This window comes from Eurosta solidaginis, chromosome 1 (assembly GCF_040869045.1).
Source record: "Eurosta solidaginis isolate ZX-2024a chromosome 1, ASM4086904v1, whole genome shotgun sequence".
NCBI lineage: Eukaryota > Metazoa > Arthropoda > Insecta > Diptera > Tephritidae > Eurosta > Eurosta solidaginis.
Genome location: NC_090319.1, coordinates 13,928,766 through 13,948,435, shown reverse-complemented (window position 1 = coordinate 13,948,435; position 19,670 = coordinate 13,928,766). Strand labels below are relative to the sequence as shown.

At 40.0% G+C, this 19,670-nt stretch overlaps 2 protein-coding genes across 2 annotated transcripts in view; both read left to right on the top strand.

Moving 5' to 3' along the window:
- The window catches only part of sad (Cytochrome P450 family protein sad), a 265,008-nt gene that overhangs the window by 23,565 nt on the left and 221,773 nt on the right, over window positions 1-19,670 (top strand). The window lies entirely within an intron of this gene.
- On the top strand, window positions 13,617-15,974 carry E(spl)m3-HLH (Enhancer of split m3, helix-loop-helix). The gene has a single exon (XM_067763913.1). It carries the CDS (start codon window positions 13,812-13,814, stop codon window positions 14,580-14,582), a length of 771 nt encoding a protein of 256 aa, XP_067620014.1. The 5' UTR covers window positions 13,617-13,811; the 3' UTR covers window positions 14,583-15,974.

Genomic DNA, 19,670 nt, shown 5'->3' with positions numbered 1-19,670 from the left:
AACAGTAATAAGAGACGCAGCTTCAGCAGCAAGTGTAACACAACAACAATAAAAGCAACAACAACCATCTTAGTTATTTTTATCTTCTCCATTATTATCATTATCATTAGCACAACAGATCATTCATCCACAAAAAAAGCAAAAAGCAATATAACAAAATTAACAAGTAAGAACGGGACTGTCTTCGGCTCTGCCGAAGACCTCACACCTTTCATGAATGGGGCTGAACAATAATCTTATCCCGTTCGTTATCTCCGAATAATCGGATGTATAAGATAAGAAATATATAGTGAACAGATCTACATACCTAAACGATTTTTAAGATAAATATAAAATAAAAAATAGGTAGGTACTTTGTGTGAGGATGCAAAGCTTCACGGTTTTTGTGGTCTGCATGTAAAAACTATGACTACGAATCACGTATTTCAAAAATATATGACGTAAACGTAACTATTTGATGAAATTTGATGAATTTTGAAGCTTCTAGACGTAAAAAAGTGAAAAATGACAGTTTATATGAAGTATATAATATATATACCACCGATCTCTATGATTTTTTCACATCAATATATGCTATACATGTAAGCATTTGGTGAATTTTGAAGCTTCTAGCTGTTAAAATGGGTCCGAAATCGCAAAAAAAAATTTATATACTATATATACCATCATATATAATTATATATATCACCGATCTCTATGATTTTTTGACACAACAATATATACTATATACGTAGGCAATCGGTGAAATTTGAAGCTTATAGCTGTTAAAATGGGGTAGAAATTGCGAATATATATATATATACTATATATACCACCATATATATACCACCGATCTTTATGATTTTTTCAGACAATAATATGTGCAATATACGAAATTATATGGTGAATTTTGAAGCTTTAATCTGTTAAATTGAGTAAGATATGACCAAAATCCTCTTTTTCTGAAAAATCGGTTGTATGGAGGATATATGCTATAGTGGTCCGATCCGGCCGGTTCCGACAAATGTCTTATCGGACACCCAAATACACCCGCTCACCAAATTTTATCAAGATATCTCAAAAATTGAGGAACTAGTTTGCGTACAAACAGACAGACGGACATGGCTAAATCAACTCAGCTCTTCATCCTGATTATTTCGGTATACTTAATGGGTCTATCTATTTTCCTTTAAGGACTTAAAATTTTGGGTTTCGTGACGAAATTAATATACCATTTCATTTTCATGAAGGGTATAAAAATCTTCTTACGATACATGGGCATACGGCAGTGTAATTCGATGCATTAACAAAAACTTTTTATTCTAAAAATTTACTTACAGAAATTTAATTTGCATAAACAGAAAAATTTCTTTCAAATCAATACAAACTACTGTTCAGTGATATTTTGACTAGATTTGTGCAATATGCCCATCTGTGATGCATTAGAGTACTCGTGCTTTAGCTGGTTCTTGTAAGCAAGTATCTTCCCTAGCAGATGAAGGACAACTTGGCAACGGGACAGCTGCAGTCAAGAAAGCCGAGATAAAGTGCGACCAAGTAAGATCAAGTTGGTCGTCAAGGATACTTTTAACTCAGCCAGATGGGATGACATGCTTGAGGCATAAGAAGACTCGTTCAAGGTACCGCGATACTTGGTAGATATCTTGGAGGACTAGCTAAGACACCAGTCAAAGATAGATGAACCACGTCATTTGCAGCTTAAAAAGATGAAATACTATAAAAGCCATCCCATTTTCTCTCGATACTTTCCACGGTTCCGAGTCTTGTGAGATTTAAACAACGTGGCTTTTATTATTTAAAGAATAACTTAACATCTCAATTACCTACTGGTTGCAAAGTACCACTTGGTAGCAAGAACGATATCCCGTTGAATGTGGTGGGTTTATCATTATAGATGGGAAGGGGATTATTCGATGCTTCCTCTCCCCGTCCAAGCTGCGGAAACACGTATTAAAGGGAGAGGACAGAAGCCACGCCCTGGTACTAGCGCCCGTATGTGGCCAGCTCCGGTCCAACGACACTAATAATATGGTGATACGATCTATATGAGAAACCAATAGAAACCTAATAGAAACGGCGCGCTGCACCGACCAGCCAACCTTCAGAGAAGCTATAGTTAGGGCAGTGGGAGAGGTCGGTGAAGCACAATAGCTCTCCAAGAGCATGAAATAGGAAGTACTGAGCATGAGTTGCCTTACAACTGAAACAGAAGTCCAAGACCCCATAAGAAAATAGTTTGAAGACTTCTACCTGTCTTTATGGCGGTCTTCGAAGTGGACGACACAGGAACGTGGTGAGAAAAGAAGAAAGTATACTAAATCTCTTCGCCGCACCAGATTATGGACGAAAACAACACGAGACACATTGTGGACGTTCTCTTTCCAATCCAACCACTCAGAGAGAATGGAGCCGTTTTACGAAGAAAAGCTCAAAAGTACAGCCCTAGCTTCGAATAAAATAAAATGGAGTAAAATGGTTCCTTTCCGTCATTATTCTGTTTATAGAGATGCCATATTGTGATTCGGGACAATGAAGGCTACAACGCTTGGTCACATTTGAGAGCCCGAGAAGAAAAGTGCAGCAGGTAGGCATACCTACGTGAGTACCTGCCTCGTTCGGCTTAACCATACGGAATCAAAACACAACGGATCCAATTGCATGGTCAGTGGCCCAACTATCGGCTCCATGTTACCTGCCCAAACACTTCGTAGCCACGTCATTAGCACCAAATTAGCTTGTAATCGGGTATACAATCACAAGGTCTTATATTGGTAAGGTATGGAGTCTATCAAACCTACTATTATTTTCAGGATAGTGGCATCCGGTTGCTGGGCAACTCCACCTCGAGTGTTATTATTATTTCATGTAAGTATTGTTTTCAATAAAACCGCTTAACTTAAAAAAATGTTTTTAAATTATTTTATTTAAATATTAGGCCTAGAAAATAGTCCCGACACCTCGCGAAGGAAACCTCATCCACGGGTGGTAGTGTTATTGCGTAGGTACGCTCCTCATGCGGTTAAGGTGTTTATAACATGCCCGCGGTAGGTATACCGGTCGCAAAAGGCGAGCAAAATGCAGGTCTCATCTCCTGTCCATGAGATCGCCCCTTGTGGGAGATTTACGGTACGTTGTAGTTTCATCTAGTATCCTAGCGGCGAGTTTTCTTCATATGTAGCTTTCTATTCTTGTATGTATGTATTATGTATTCCATATATGAGCCAAATCGGACCAAAAATACGATTTGTGTGAATATCTCAACCCTTGCGCCACCTAGCGGCGAGTTTTCTTCATATGTAGCTTTCTATTCTTGTATGTATGTATTCCAAATATGAGCCAAATCGGACCACAAATACGATTTTTGTGAATATCTCGACCCTTGCGCCACCTAGCGGCGATTTTTTTATAGGTCGCTTTCCATTCTTGTACGTATTATGTGTTGCAAATATGAAGAACCAAATCGGACCTCAAATACGATTTTTGTGAATATCTCGATCCTTACGCCACCTAGCGGCGATTTTTTTCATAGGTCGCTTTTTATTCTTGTATGTATTATGTGTTGCAAATATGAGCCAAATCGGACCACAAATATGATTTTTGTGAATATCTCGATCCTTGCGCCACCTAGCGCCGATTTTTTTTTCTCAAAGGTTGCTTTCTATTCTTGTACGTATTATGTGTTGCAAATATGAGCCAAATCCGACCACAAATACGATTTTTGTGAAGATATCGATCCTTGCGCCACATAGCGCCGATTTTTTTTTTTTCAAAGGTTGCTTTCTATTCTTGTACGTATTATGTGTTCCAAATATGAGCCAAATTGGACCACAAATACGATTTTTGTGAAGATCTCGATCCTTGTGCCACCGAGCGGCGATTTTTTTTCTTATTATTGCATCGTCATCGGGTTCTGAACTATATTCCAAGTTTCAAGCTTGTAGCTTATCGGGAAGTTACTTAAATTTCAATTACAAAATTCGTTCACAACGGCCGTGCATGCGGCCTGCCTGCCAAGTCAAGCTAAATAAAACCGTTAAAAAAACTGAATGGCGCCAGTGCAAACTAATATGATATTCGGCCGACAACCCTAATGTTACATTGCAAAATGAAGGAAAAAAAATCATCATACATACATCTTTCAGCACCATATTTTGCATAACTACTCAACTTGTTTGTGGTTTATATCAACGTTTCTCACATAACAATTCATACCAAGAAATCAGTGTATGACCTCTTCGTAGCCATCGCGCTGGTAGCATTAGGCAACTTTTGCTCTGTGACACTTTTGTTGCAATTGTTGTCTACTCAACACACGCTAATGACCATTTAATTTGGCACAACAACAGCACAGCAGTTAGGCTCCGACACATGTAAGACTATGACACTGACCTCTCTACTTAGCCACTGGTTTGGACTTATATTATGTTTACAAACTAATAACTATTTTGTTACTACTTTTTGTTCATGAAACGCGCTAAACGATTTTTCAAGAGGAAATCGTATGCTGCTCAAGTTTTTTTTTTACTTTGAAATAACCTGTAGCGAGTTGAATGTTTTTTCGTTCTTTCTTTGCAATCGAACAGTTAATTGAAGGTCTTTCAAGCTCTAGTTACTATGTCTAGAGCGTGAGAAAATTATTGAGCATAAAAGCTTCGAAGCGCATAAGCAGTTTTGTATAAGTTGATTAACTGTAGTTTTGTGCCATGAGCATTGTTTTACAGTTTTACGTTGAATATTTGAAAGCTCTTGGCAATTGAGTGCGATAAAATAATTTAAAATTAAATTTAAAGATAAGAGACCTAGAGCCTGACACGAATCTCCTCAACGTGGAAATTTTGACAAAATAAAATACTTAGAGCTTGATTCTGTATTGCGAACGATAGCTCAGACGAACGATTCACCTCTAAACGATTTCGTCTAGCAATGGTACTCTTGATCATTTTCGTTCGGCCTTTACGTTTCTAACTTTATGTCAAACAGGAATGCGAAAGCAGATCTCATATGATATGTTGCAATCGTTTAACATAGTGCAAATACACTAGAGATTCTTCTCTGAGGCGAAACGAACGTTCGTTTCGTAATAGATAATGAGACCCTTAATCAAAACGTTCGTTCAGGAATAATGTTTAAAATAATCCTATATTGGTTTCGAAATAGCTCCGACATGTACCCCAAAACATTACCGGAATTTTCCTCAAATAGTCCTGAAATGTTCTCGAAGTACTATCCAAATGATCTGAAAATAATCTTCAAATATTCTTAAGATAGTCCCGAAATTATTATGAGATATTTTCGCAACGTTCTTGAAATGGTTCGCGTTAATACCGTCATGATTACACAAAATAATCAATAAATTGCACCAAGATAATACCTAAAGCTCTCTATATTGTTTTTAAAAAAATATCGGAATCACAAAATAACCTTGAAACAAGCCCCCCTTTTTGATTTAGCGATGTGGAAACCATAGTCCCAAAATTATACGAAGACAGCTCCGAATAGATCCCAAATTGATTTGAAATTTGTCGCGAAATGATCTCACAATAGTCCCGAAAATATAGAAACATTTTATAAAAAATAACAAAAAAATACAATCTGGAGACAATTCCGAAAACATCTACAAAAAAAGCCACAAAGCGATCTCAAAAAAAACAAAAAAAAAACACAATCTTGAATTGGTATAGATATAGTCTCAAAGTGATCCTGAAATAGTTCCGAAGCTATTCTGAAATAACATGGAGAAAGAATGCAAAATTGTGAGGAGATATTGGCAAAATGATCCTAGAAAAATTCCGAATTGATCCCGAAAACAATTCCAATGAGTCATCGATTTTGTATAGAAAAATCATCGGTTAGTTATCAAAAAGCTATTGATTTGTTAACGAAAAGTTATGAATATATTATCAGAGTACTACCCTATTTTTTACAGAAAATGTATCGATTTGTTATCGAAAAACTAACGAATTTAAATCGATTATTCATCGTAAATATATCGATTGTTTTTTGATTTGTGTTCGATGACGCATAGGTTCGTTATAAAACAGAAACCGATAAACTTCAGTTTTAATCGATGTTCGGCGTGTTACAAGCTGATAAAAAACCGATAAGCCGATGGCTCGGCGATAACAAAGCGATACCCCTTTGTTAATGGAACGTAATGGCAAACAGTCTTAGTATATCACCTGGGTTGAACCCTCTCCTCAAAGCTACTAAACAATTGGTGGCGATAGTAAGTTAAAATAACAATGTCAACGTTTTCATGTTGATTATTTTAAAAGCTGCTTGCTATGTTAGCCACAAAGAACTTGCTACGAGACCTAAAAACCAAACAATAAAACCCATTGAAATAAAACAACCATGGGTTTGTCGGCGCATATGAACCTTAACAGAAGGGTGTTTATCTTAAGCGACCACAATAAATTAGTAAATACTTGAAGTTTGATATGCAATTTGCCAATACCACACTACTGAGGAGTCTCTGATAACACACATAAAGAGATACATATGTACGTGTACATGGGCATAACCCAGTCCACCAAATTCCAAGGGAGCACGCTGAATAAGCAAAATGGATTCCTAATGAATGTTGTATGGTTGCATATGGACAAAGCAATAGAAAGGCGAAGAGGATGAGTAAGAAGAAGTTGAAAGGGAGAAGCCGAAGAGGAGAGAGAAAAAGCAGAAGAAGGGGGATGAAGGACGAAGCGAAAACTAGGAATGGGAGAGGCGCATTATTAAGACATAATGTGATATACATGTGTATATATTTATACATTGTTTCGTGCTAAAACCAAAGTATATCAACCCTCTAATCCAGGGTGTTACGAAGACCGGGACCCTTGGGTGGCATGCTGCAGAAGAATATCCTCAGCTGTATTGGAATGTAGCCTTCCCGATACCAGAACACTTGAGGAAACCACGGGAACCTTATCATCAGAGGTAATAGTTTTTTCCTTGTATATAATATTAGACTGCTGAGCGTGCCTAGTCCACTGGCCAAAACGAATGACGTAGAAACTTACAACGGAGATAAGAAGGAAGATAGTACTGATTCCACTAGCAACCCAGAGAACATGAATACGTTACAAGCGCCGACCGAGAAAGCGAGCGCTTGACACGGGCCCATGAGCCCACATAAGTACGTCATAAGCAGTTCGCTGCGAAGTATATTGCTTTGCGGAACTATCGCTACTGCAGCCTGACAGGGAAGCTCATTTAATTCGACTGAAACTTTGTGGTTTCACTGAGCTTTTAAGCATTTCTTTCTTAACAAACAAGAAATTGAATCATATCGAACGTTTAATGTAACGCCGTATGTTGGCGAGCTCAGCAGAGCCTAGTGGATAAGCAATGTACTATGGCCTCCGCACCTCATTTACTACTGTTAAACCGTCAGCAGAACCCCGTTAATAAGACACAAACAATAGAACTACAGAAAGACCACTGTTCGGTTCCCATTTCTTTAGCTTTCGCTCGGTTGCTTTCCAGTTTCACAACACTGATGTGGTGTACAACGAGACCAGTTTTTATTTTTTCGATGAGGATTCTTTCGTAGTAACAAAAATATGGATGACCTTCAGAGAACTGTGGATCTATAATGTGGTTCTCCAATAATGTGGTTGCCCTTTCACATACGCAATGAGAGCACAATTGTGCTATGGAGTGCAGACCCCTGATCTATAGTATCGACACTATTCTATGCACGTTGTTGTTGTTCTAGCAGTGCTTCGCCCCATCCAATAGGTGCAGCCGATCACAAATTGTCATCAATGTCCTCTAACGGGAGTCCAAGGAAACTTGCTGTTTCAACAGGGATGGACCATAATGAGAGGGGTGTTAGAGACGTTGGTTCCACAATACAGTTAAAGAGATGGTTGGTGTCATGTGGGGACACATTACAAGCACGACATATTTTTTGTATGTGGGGGTTTCTGGATAGGTAAGAGTTTAACTTGTTACAGTATCCAGATCGAAGTTGAGCTAGAGTGACTCGCTTTTCCCCTAGGCAGAGTGCGTTCCTCTTCTGCTAGTTTTGGGTATTGTTCTTTGGGTATATGATTCACCGGGAAATTCCTGGCATAGAGGTCCGACGTCTGTCTGTGGAGTTCACTGCTTGTATTTTATAGCTTCATACGGCTGTGTTCTCAAGTTGAGCTAGAGTGACTCGCTTTTGCCTAGGGAGAGTGCGTTCCTCTTCTGCTAGTTTTGGGTATTGTTCTTTGAGTACAGGATTCACCGGGAAATTCCTGGCATAGAGGTCCGACGTCTGTCTGTGGAGTTCACTGCTTGTATTTTATAGCTTCATAAGGCTGTGTTCTCATGTGCTGTGTTTGCTCATAATGCTTACGGAGATGACTCCTAAAGCCCCTAGACGGTGTTTTGTTAGCATTTCATTTCTCTCCCTAATGGGGAGTATTCCCGCCTCATTATATAGATGGTGTTCTGGGGACATAAGAAGACAACCCGTGGCGGTTCTGAGGGCGGTATTTTGGCAGGCCTGTGGCTTCTTCCAGTGAGTAGCCTTTAGGCATGGTGACCATATCGGGGACGCGTAGCGTGCAATCGGCTGGCCAATTGCTTTGTGCGTAGAAATGAGCGTTTCTTTGTCTTTACCCCAAGTACTGCCAGCAAGAGATTTGAGGATTTTATTGCGGCTTTGGATACAATTGCGGTTGCATGCCCATCAAAATGTAGATCCTGATCAAACGTCACACCCAAGATTTTGGTGTGTAAGACAGTCGGTAACGTAATGCCATTGACGTTTATTAGTCCATTCTATGCGCGTCTTATAGTACCTTAATCCCGTAAATGATCATCAACATCGATGACTTTCTCCAAAAACTTTGGGGAGAGTCTTTGTTGTTCAAAGAAGAAGAAGTTAAAGTCGCCAAAGCATTCGTACAATCGCAAAATACATAGGACGGGTCTCACAAATATGGTCTTTAGCTAGTGCATTATGACTAACCTTCACATCTTACAGATCTTCTTGACTTGTCCGCGGCATATTTCTTCGAGTTTTCTCCATTAGAGTATGTTCCGTACTCCTTTAACTGACTGGGATGTATATATGTATGTAAACAGTAAATATAAAACTTCTCAACTCTTTCGAAATGCAATCAAGGTCTCCCGCCGTGCTGCTAATGGGCTAGTGTAGCGCTAAGCGATGATCCATAATGTAAACAGAAAAAAATTTAAGTAAATCGTTATTTTTTGGTTGACTAATATTTGTGCATATGTGCACATTAAATACTGTGTGTTATTCCCCCCACCCAGCTGCGAAGGCGACATAAGTTTGATGAAATAACGCACGCGTAAATCCCATACCACTTGTCGCAGCGACTAAATGATTGACAGCTGGGGGGCTACACAAGCGTAGTTTGTTGTACGACCATGCGAGTGTGTGAATGCTTGGCACCCCACCCCAGCTGAGACGAATTGTATATGTACATATATAATAAATATGTAGATACAAATTCAACAAGTTTTCAACGAAAATACCGCTGCATACTGAACAAAAATTAATCCATGTGATCTGTTATCCTCACTTGAAAACACGCACACACATACACAGCGACAGACACCCAGATCTCACGTACCAGCATATTTATTCACTTCAAACCCCCCACCAAACAGATAGCGAACGAAAACCAAGAAATGACCGTCCCACTGAACGACTAAGTAATCAAATGAGCGAACTTCCCACCGACCGAACGCCCAACCAACGGACAGCCAACCAACTCAATTGATACGCTTCAACGAAATTCATGCCATCATCATCATTCGAGCATGCCTCAGCGTAATTGTGCGACTTTTAAACAACACACAGCGCGACGACGCAAAATGCGGGACCCTAACCGGCAGCCCAATAATCAACCAAACACATTAAACTAAAAAATTAAAAAAAAACACACATTTTAAAAACCCCAAGCAACGCCAACAACAACAGCCATACCCAATTCAGCTCACACAATAATAACAAAGGCAACATTTCAACAACAATCCATCGGATCGCCGTCGTTGCGCATCGCAATCCATCCATCCGTCCATCGTGTGGGAAACACACGACAAATCTGTTTCCCACGGTCTGGAAAAGTGTGTAGCTTACGAATAAAATATATACAATACGATTTACGAAAGCACCGACCATAACAACAAGAATAACAACAACAACAAGTAGTAGCAACAACATGACACAAGTCAGTGGCAGCGGCAGAGTACTGTCATCATTGACAATAAGTAAGACATGCCCGCGTGGTGGGGCCAACCAACCAATCAACCAAGCGTCAACTGCATTAGTTTGTAACTGTATGTGTGCGTGCCTCCAATCGTAAGTAATTCCGTGATCCAAGCCATCCGACTATCAAGCATTTCAAAATATGAGCGGCAGATACTCTACACAAGTTATGCTCTTTCGATTGGCACAAGCGATGCACACGATCAATTGTTGGCTACGATCCCGCTCTCTTGAAAACACGTACATAGAATTACAAGCGCGCTGATATTTAATACTCGCTGGTGGTTACTGCGTCACGGGGGTATGAGATTGAAGTTGTTCTTTCAAGAGCGTAAAGTCTAGGTGTTGCAAATTGTATTGAAATTTCCCTCAAATTGTATTGAAATTTACTCCGTACAGGAGTAGCACAGTGCAAAATGCCCAGGAGTCATTCCAGGCAGTAAGTTATCTTGGAATGCATGTAAGAGCACATCGGAAGAAACGGAACTAGTCTTCTTTTCGAAAAGATATATGGTCCCAAACTGGTGTAGGCCTAGTCTAGGAGGGGTAGACTTGCAGAAAAAATCGCAGCACAGAATGCCCAGAAGTCATTCCAGACATTGAGTAATCTTGGATGCTCAATGTGGAGAAGGGTATAAAGAATTCTTCTACGCACTTAATGCATGCAAGAGTACATCGATGGGATATCTGGCATCTGGTTGACTGACAGCGTGGAAAAGACAGATCTGGTGTTAGTTTCGAAGAGTCATATGTACCCTAAATGAACTATGCGTAATCTAGAAGGGGTAACCCTGCAGTAGAAGCACAGTACAAAATGCCTAGAAGGCGTTCCAAAAAGTAAGTTGCATAGGAAGCTCCATTTGGAGGTGAAAACAAAGTAGTCCTCTACGCCACTTAATGTATGTAAGAGCCCATCGAGCCTATCTCTATCGCTCTCTTACTGGAGGCATCCATATCATCATTGATCAGTAAAAAGAATGTCCTGGAAGCCACCGACGAATACACCACTGTATGCCGTTCTGCAACCTGCTGGCCGATTTGCTAAGCACATAGCATTAATCAAAGCAACCCATCTGAGCGCAAGTCTTACGGCCATAGTAGAGTAGCTTCATCTAATGCTAGGAGGATAGTATACTTGATACCGGACCTGCGCTTCGATGGGGATGTTAATGCTACAATATAGATGCAAGGTTGGGGCAAAGTTGCAGAAATGGTTGAAGATACGCTACACGAGTGGTTCCAGGCAAATGCCAAGAGTGGTGCCTGTGGTATTTTGTGCTGATCCGGTAATAAGTAGATCCTACAAGTTGGCACATTAATGAATTTTCTTTTAGGTGCAAGTAGAAGCCGTGACTAAAGCAGTACAAACATTGAAGGTGGAAAAAATGGAGTGTTACCTTACTTTCGTGGACTGTGAAGTGTCCTTACCTCGTCGAGGGCTCTGACCACTTCTTCCATTTTCAGCGGGAGCCAGTTGCTGTGTGTGGTGGCCGTTTGATTCTGGCTGTTCGGTAATGTGAAAAGCGGTAGTGCAATGCATGTGTGCTGCTTTTGGCACTTCTCCCTTTGCGCCCTAATGTAAGGGCGCTTTGATTTTTCTTGTATGGTTTTATGTATAGAAGGGCTTTCTCTTGGATAGTTTCAGGGGCCTTGTCTTTTTGTAGGCATCGCAGGTGCCATCTCACTTCGGCTCCACCTAGCCTCTCATCACGTCATCGAAGCCACCTATGTCTTTCAAACTGATATTCGGGTTATTCTGAGGTTTCGACTCTCCATTTTTCCCTTATTAGATTGCTCGGCGGTCTGTTGTTCCTCTAACACCTGTAACTCCATACGGCGAGTGTCTAATGTTGCTCGGCTATTAAATTTGTCCCACATCTATATTCCTATGACACTTCTCCTGTATATGAAGTCCCCAAGTTCCTTGGTTTTTCTAAGACGCGGCAGTGTTTTTTGTTTTAGAGCGAGCGCTTTAGATTCTCCCATCGATCATCCCCCTCCTCTCGATCACTAGTTGATCTCCTGGGGCGTTGAGTATGCCATGGCTGACTGTGCTCTGTCAAGAATGCGCTTTTCTATGATGCGGGCTCAAATTGTCTTTTCTGATTGCTTTTCCTACTTGGGATGCTCGGTTATACTGCCCTTCGTTTTTTTAACTTTCTGACTCCCGGACGTTAAGACATCATCGTTCCTGGCTTGCTTCCCAAAAAGGCGAGTGCTTCTGAGGTTGAAGTGGCTTCGACAGTAGGTTCTCTCGCTTCGATCAACCCTTCGGCGTTTATTTCTGCCGCTGCATTTAAAGTCGATTCGGCCCCCTATTGCTTCGATTTCATTCCTGTTGCTTTGATTGCTTTTGTTGTTGTTGCTCATCATCTTGTTCCTCCGATCGCATTGCTAGATAAAGCAAGAGTACTCATTGCGAAAAGATAAAGCCCCTGCAATACGAGAAGGTGGTTACCATAGCAGGTAATTAGCTTAGGCAACAACTCAGTGAGTTTTTCTGAACCACTATAATCTTCTGTACATGCAAAGAACTTTAGCTCAAACCACCTGGAGATATAGAGATCCACGCAGCGAAAAAGTGGGCCCGCACAACATTATGATAAGAAACAATTTGTGCTTTGATCGCAGCTTCCATAGAAGTGGACATAGTCATTTGGGGGAGACTTAGGTTAAGAGCAATATATTTGCGTATATACGAGTACAGACAGAAGATATATACAAATCGTCCATATAATGGCTTTCTACCTTAGGGACTTTGTACATATCAGACATTTATAGGGCCTACGTTGTTCATACAAATCGGGATCCCCAGTACTCATCACGCCACTATCTCAATCATCGGCATCGTAAAATATATCTTTGAGACTAGTTTTATTCTTATTCAATGGGACCTCCCGCAGACAATCGCAGACGATTACTCCAATATCACGCACTTACAACAATTTTAGTGTCCGTGACCATTCATACTGGCATCTTTTCCAAATTCCCAAGCATCTCTCAAATTACCCAAGTACCCTCACCATTAAAGAAGCAACACCTATTTAACCACACGTCAAAAACCATTAACTCTGACTTGTTGGCGCTCTTGCTTGCTCACATTGACTTCTAAGTTGCCTCACTGCTTGCTATCAGTCAACACAGTCGCTGCACAGTAGTCTCTCTTCTGTTCACGCTTCATGCTACTGATAAATGCTTGCGCTACACACACATACACACCAGCAACTTACAGTACGACCACCGATCATGCAGCGGTCGTGCAATCAACAAACTAACCAACCACCTTAGCCAGCAGCCGCTATAGGAGCTGCGCGCGATCATACGAAATCCCAAACGTTGTATAAAAGTTATGGACGGGGTAAATGGATGGCTCATTTTTAAATTAACACGCGAAGTAGAAACTACACACGGAACGTGTTAAGCCTGTTCGCCTCTTAACGGCGTTTCGACAACTACGGATAACTAAAAAAAAAATACGCACAAAGGAAACTAAATTCTTAATTCACACAAAATCAACTCAATCAAACCAATTTTGCACTAACCAAAGTATAACACACTCACCTCATCAAAACACCAAAAAATGGTCATGGAAATGTCTAAAACCTATCAATACCGCAAGGTGATGAAGCCACTCTTGGAGCGCAAACGTCGCGCGCGCATAAATAAATGCCTGGATGATCTCAAGGATCTAATGGTGGAATGTCTACAGCAGGAAGGTGAACATGTAACCCGTCTCGAGAAGGCTGACATACTAGAGCTAACGGTGGAACATATGCGCAAACTTAAGCAACGCGGCAGTCTCTCACTACAATCGCAAGCTAGCGCCCACATCGAATCCTTTCGTTCGGGTTATGTGCATGCAGCCGATCAAATATCGCAGGTCCTTTTGCAACAATGTCAAGCCGATGAATTAGGTGCTAAAATAATGAAATTTCTTTCAACGCGCCTCATTGAAATGCAACAGCAACTACTGCGCTCTTCTGCTGTGGCTGCAGCGGTCAATAACATACCACAACCACCAACAGCCGCCGCCAATTTGTTGCCGCTGCCGCTTACATTACAAATGCCTTTGCCGTCGGCAAGTTACAATTACAGTGAAAGTAGCGAATCGTTGAGTTCACTTGAATCACCGCGTAGTCTCAAATCTCCAATGGATTATTATAATAGTTTAAATGAGGAGGCGCAAAGAACATACGCTCGAGCTGCCGCCGTCGGTGTTGTGGTACCATCTAAAGAGCCAGATCTCATTGATGTTACAACTGTGGATAGTAGCTGTTCGACCACGCGCGATACAGCGTCTGTAGTGTCAGTGGATTCCAATGCCTCCGACCCCATGTGGCGTCCTTGGTGACTAGCACGCGTATTAGAATTTATGGATTTAGTTGAGTAATACATGCACACACACATCTACATATATGATATAAATTTGAACAATAAGGAAATGATACAACAGAATCATTGTCTGTCTTCCCAGGCGCACGTTGTAGGCGTGAACATGTAGCGTGTGGTTTTGCACTTCATGCTCTTCGCTTCGGTTTGTCGCAACGTGTCGTCCTACACATAAACAAGTGCACTCTTTGCTTTAATTGTTGTCTGTGATAAAATAAAATATAATTTGTTTGTAAGTGTTTAAGACGGTGTTCAGATATGGGGACTCCTTGCACGGTAACTTGTTGCTCGTAAATTTGAGGGTGCTTATATTTTGAAATTCGTTTTCAGGAAGAGATTGCTTATTTGTCGATTGTTGTGCGAGAGGGCGACGAGAAAGGTCGCTGAAGCCCGTGCTGCCCGCACTTTTTCTCTCAATCGGCAATTAGTATCCGAACAGCGAATTTGTACAGGAAAGTGTGACTAATGCGGCAGTTACCCACCGACGTGTGCCGTACGTAAGGACGTTTGTCGTACGAAGCACGTTTGACCGAACTCTCAAGCCCGTAGGAATCAATGTGTGCGTCTGTGTACATGTACATAACATATTTGTGTGTGTATTGTTTACAGATAAGCACTGTTGCCATTGACCATTTTGCATGTATGCTTATGGAAACATCAACTTTTTCCAATTTAATTTTTGATATTGTAAAAGGCCAGAATACATATTAAATAAGGATAAATAGATTAAATATTTATAATCAGCACTTTTACATAATTATTTCGAATTATTTCCACAATTTTTCAAATTTTAATTAGGCTTTTTTGCATAAAATTGCAAACGGTCAAAAATTAGCGCACGAAAGTTTACTAGGCAACTCTGTCTAGTGAGAGAGCGATCAGCTGACACGTTCTTACGGAAAAAATCAAAATTGTTTTGATTTCTACGTTCCGGGCTACGTACGTACGGGCGTTGCACGTCGGTGAGTTTTCGTTTACATTGCACACTCATAAGATAGGTCGTGTCAGCTGACACGTTTTTTCTACGTACGTTCGTGGGTAACTGCCGCATAAGAAATGAGGCAATAAATAAATCGGCGCTTGTCATTCTCTCCTCAAGCAACGAACAGAAAGCAACAAGTTGCCTTGCAAGAAGTTTCCCCGTAGGCACAATGTGCAAAGATTTTTATTTGAACGCATTCTGAAGAACATTTTTAATTAATTTTATTATTTGATTTTTTTTTTTTTAAATTTAAATTTTAATTAAATTATAATCCAAGAAGTTTGTAAACTAGTATTCCTATAAATTGGTATGTAGCTTTAATGGCAAATGTCAACAAATAATTAAAAAAATAAATAAATAAAAAAAATTAAATATTTAAGACCAAATTTTTTAAATTTTTCCATTAGGGTAATTCTTAAAAAAAATTATATTACCTATTTTTTCAGTTACAAGCCTGCAAATGGTAATACCACGATCAAAGGTACACTAGCGGTACCGATTGCAGATATTTAAGGCGCACCAAAAATAGGTCTCCAATATAGACCAGAGGGTATATATTATTTATTTGAATGTGGTTTTACCATTTAAAGGGATGAGACGGTGAGAATCGCGCCTTTGATTTTTCTAGGAACCACCCTAATGTATATGAAATAAAAATTAAATGGTTTTAGGAAGCACTATCAAAAGATTACCTCTGTCCCTCTGGAATTTTACCACTTCAACGGTTACGGCTCGCCTTCCCGTTCGCACGTCGATTCTACGTAGCAGAGCAACTTGTGGTTTTTTCCGATAAGATAAAAGGCTGTTTATCAGAGTAGCTTCTTGCATATGGACTGCTGCACACTCATATGCTCCCGAGCAAGTCGTGGAGCAGATGATCGAGAGTAACGAAAAATGGGCAGAGGCGACCTTATAGCATATATACTGAAGAGGCTAAGAAGCCTGGAAAGGCTGTGCCGTGGGAGCATCGAATAAGCAATATATGGAGATCCGAAACGCTGACTGTAACACCATCTTTCCACCCGCAAAAGAAGCAAATATAGAATAAATAGCAAAGGTACGGATGGGAGACGTTTGGAGAGTGTAGAAATAATAACGTAGGAGTGGAAATGCAAGCCCTTCATACGAAGTGATAGTATGGGATCAGGTTGGGTAGGGTAACACACTCGGAAGAATTGAAGAAAACAAAACAGTATGTATATTAGGGTGGGTCGAATTGTATGGACGAAAGTTAGCCGATATCGCGCCATCGATTTTTCGATAGGATTTGGGCTCAGGAAAAAAAGTTAAGCCACGTATACCCAAAAAAACAATTTTAATAATTTTCGAGCCTGCGAAATTTAATTTTTTTGACTTTTTTCGACTTTGATTTTTAAGGTTTTTTCATGACCTATTAAAAAAAATTTCTTTTGATTGTAAAATTTTCATGTATACCCTATCCGACCCAGAAATGGCCGCCAAAAACGTTGACGATAACAGTTTTTTGAAAACACCTTTAAAAAAAATTGCGAAAGGGTAAATTTTTCGACCAAAACACTCCCCAAGAACCAAAAAATATTATTTTTTTTCAAAAAACTGTTATCGCAAACGTTTTTAGCGGACATTTTTGGGTCGGACAGGGTATACATGAAAATTTTACAATCAAAAGAAATTTTGTTAATAGGTCATGAAAAAAACCTTAAAAATAATAAATAAAAATAAATGTAAGACGCTATAACCTCCGAAGAGATCTAAGGCCGAGCTTCTCTTCCAATTTGCGTCGTGCTACTATTTTTTTCCTACAAATTGGCGGGATAGGACCACTTGTTTAATGACGACTCCGAACGGCATCTGCAAGGCAGATGAGTTTTCACTGAGAGCTTTTCATGGCAGAAATACACCTGAAGCGCTTGCCAAACACTGCCGAGGGGCGACCGCGCTTAGAAAAATTTTCTTCCAATTGAAAAAACTTGATTCTAAGGTTTTTGATGTTGCTTTTTCCGGGGCGTGAACCCATGAACTTCGGTGTGATAGGCGGAGCACGCTACCATCACACCACGGCGGCCGCCAACCTTAAAAATCAAAGTCGCAAAAAGTCAAAAAAAATTAAATTTCGCAGGCTCGAAAATTATTTTTTGGGTATGCGTAGTGGAACTTTTTTCCTGAGCCCAAATCCTATCGGAAAATCGATGGCGCCATATCGGTTAATAAATCGACCCACCCTAATGTATATTCAATCTAAGCAAAAAATTTATAATAAAAAAAAAACAGATGAAAAAATATATATGGAAAGAGATAAAGAAAAACTTCCTCAACTCCGACGGAATACTAGATGTAGTACCAGAAAAGGTACTTAGACGTTAGGAGGTTTAGTGCGTTTTAAGTCTCATATTGATTTTCAGGTGGTTTCCGATGCTCCCTCCTCTGAAAAGAAACTCATCTGCTCCAATAAGATTCCGCTTCATATGAGGTCAAAAGATGGTTACTTTGAATGCAGTTTTCTGGGCTAGCTCACAGTAAAAACTTTGGAAATTTGTTGTTCTTCTTGCAATCCATGTTTATGCATATCTCCAACACTTTCTAGTAGTGCAGTCTAGCAATCATGTTCGCGTCAAAAAGGGTTGCATCATAAAACGTCTCTGCCTCCCATTACTATTGTATTCGTAGCATTCATTTAGTATTTGACAGCACGTTTGGGAAACAACGTGGTTTGTTCGGTCAGGAGTTTCAAATCATAAAGTTCTACTTATCCTCTGTCACCTGCTAAACGAGATACAATCGTCTCAATATCTGTGCAATAGTCAGGGGCCATTATCGCATCACTCCTGGTAGTTGCAACGTACACCATGACTTAAAGCATCCTAACTGTGGAGAGATGCAGGCGAAACAAATAGACAATACCAAATCTGCCAGGTGATTGACCGCACCTATTGAATGGGCGACACACTGCCTCAGGCAGAAGAATAACTTTCACGATGGTGAATGGAAGCGCTCACACAAATCTGGCAGGAAAATACCTCCAGGCATCTACATAGACTTGACAGGAATTATATAAACCGGTCGTTAATTCAACATCTACTGGCTTAATAATTGCTGGCAGATAACCGGAAACTTAGCACAATTTCCCAGCCAAAGCTCCAAGTAAGAGATCTGAATATGAAGACTGGGCGAACACAAAATTGGCTTATTTGGCGTGATAGTGTGAGCGCCAACTCAGCGGTTATTCACTTTGTCCTGCCGACTTTTTAATATTTCAGCGGAAATATTGTCATTCCTACATCGTGTGTGTCTGGCAATGAGGAGAAGAACTCTCTCCATAACTTAAGCTCTGTAGACGGTTTCCTCTCTTTTTCAGGAGACGCGACATTCCTCGTGTTTCCTTGTATTTCCGTTCTCGCTTAAAATCTATGGATGTCCGCAGCGTTGGTAGGCACTGACCAAGAAATTTGCTTCCCCGGCTTGGATGAGAGATGCTACATTGCGGAAGCTGGATTTTCCGACAATGGGATGAAAGACTCATTAGTTACCCATTTAGGCGTCAAAGTTAGCAAGATGATTTATTCGTCATCTATTGTCGCATTATAAATATTATGGGGATGAACCTATCCTTACTGCAGGTCTATGCGCTTAATAACAGATACAGACTTTTTTGTTTTGTGTGAAAATGAAGTCCGCGCATACCACTGGCGAAAAAAAAAATTGTTTCTAAACATATAATTTCATAGTAAATTATAAATGTAGCACTCATAACGACACCTAGCGGCTATTGGGTATTTTAACAAGGCACCAATTAGACTAATTGGAATGAATGAACAATGGGAATCGGCGAAATGGATAAACTACAAAGCAATGGCTAATAAAAGAATGTGGGAAAATAGAAATTAAATCAAACACACAAATTAACTAATTTTATACGAAAATGGAAGGAGACCAGAAGGGATACCAAACAAATAATTATAAATATTAGATGGCGGAAGTTCACAAAGAAATTGGAAATCAGAAAAAAAAACAAGAAATTGAACGCTAAAGTACAACATTAATGAATGAGCAATAAATGAGTTGTTTGATGTGAGAAATTTCACTGCAGAG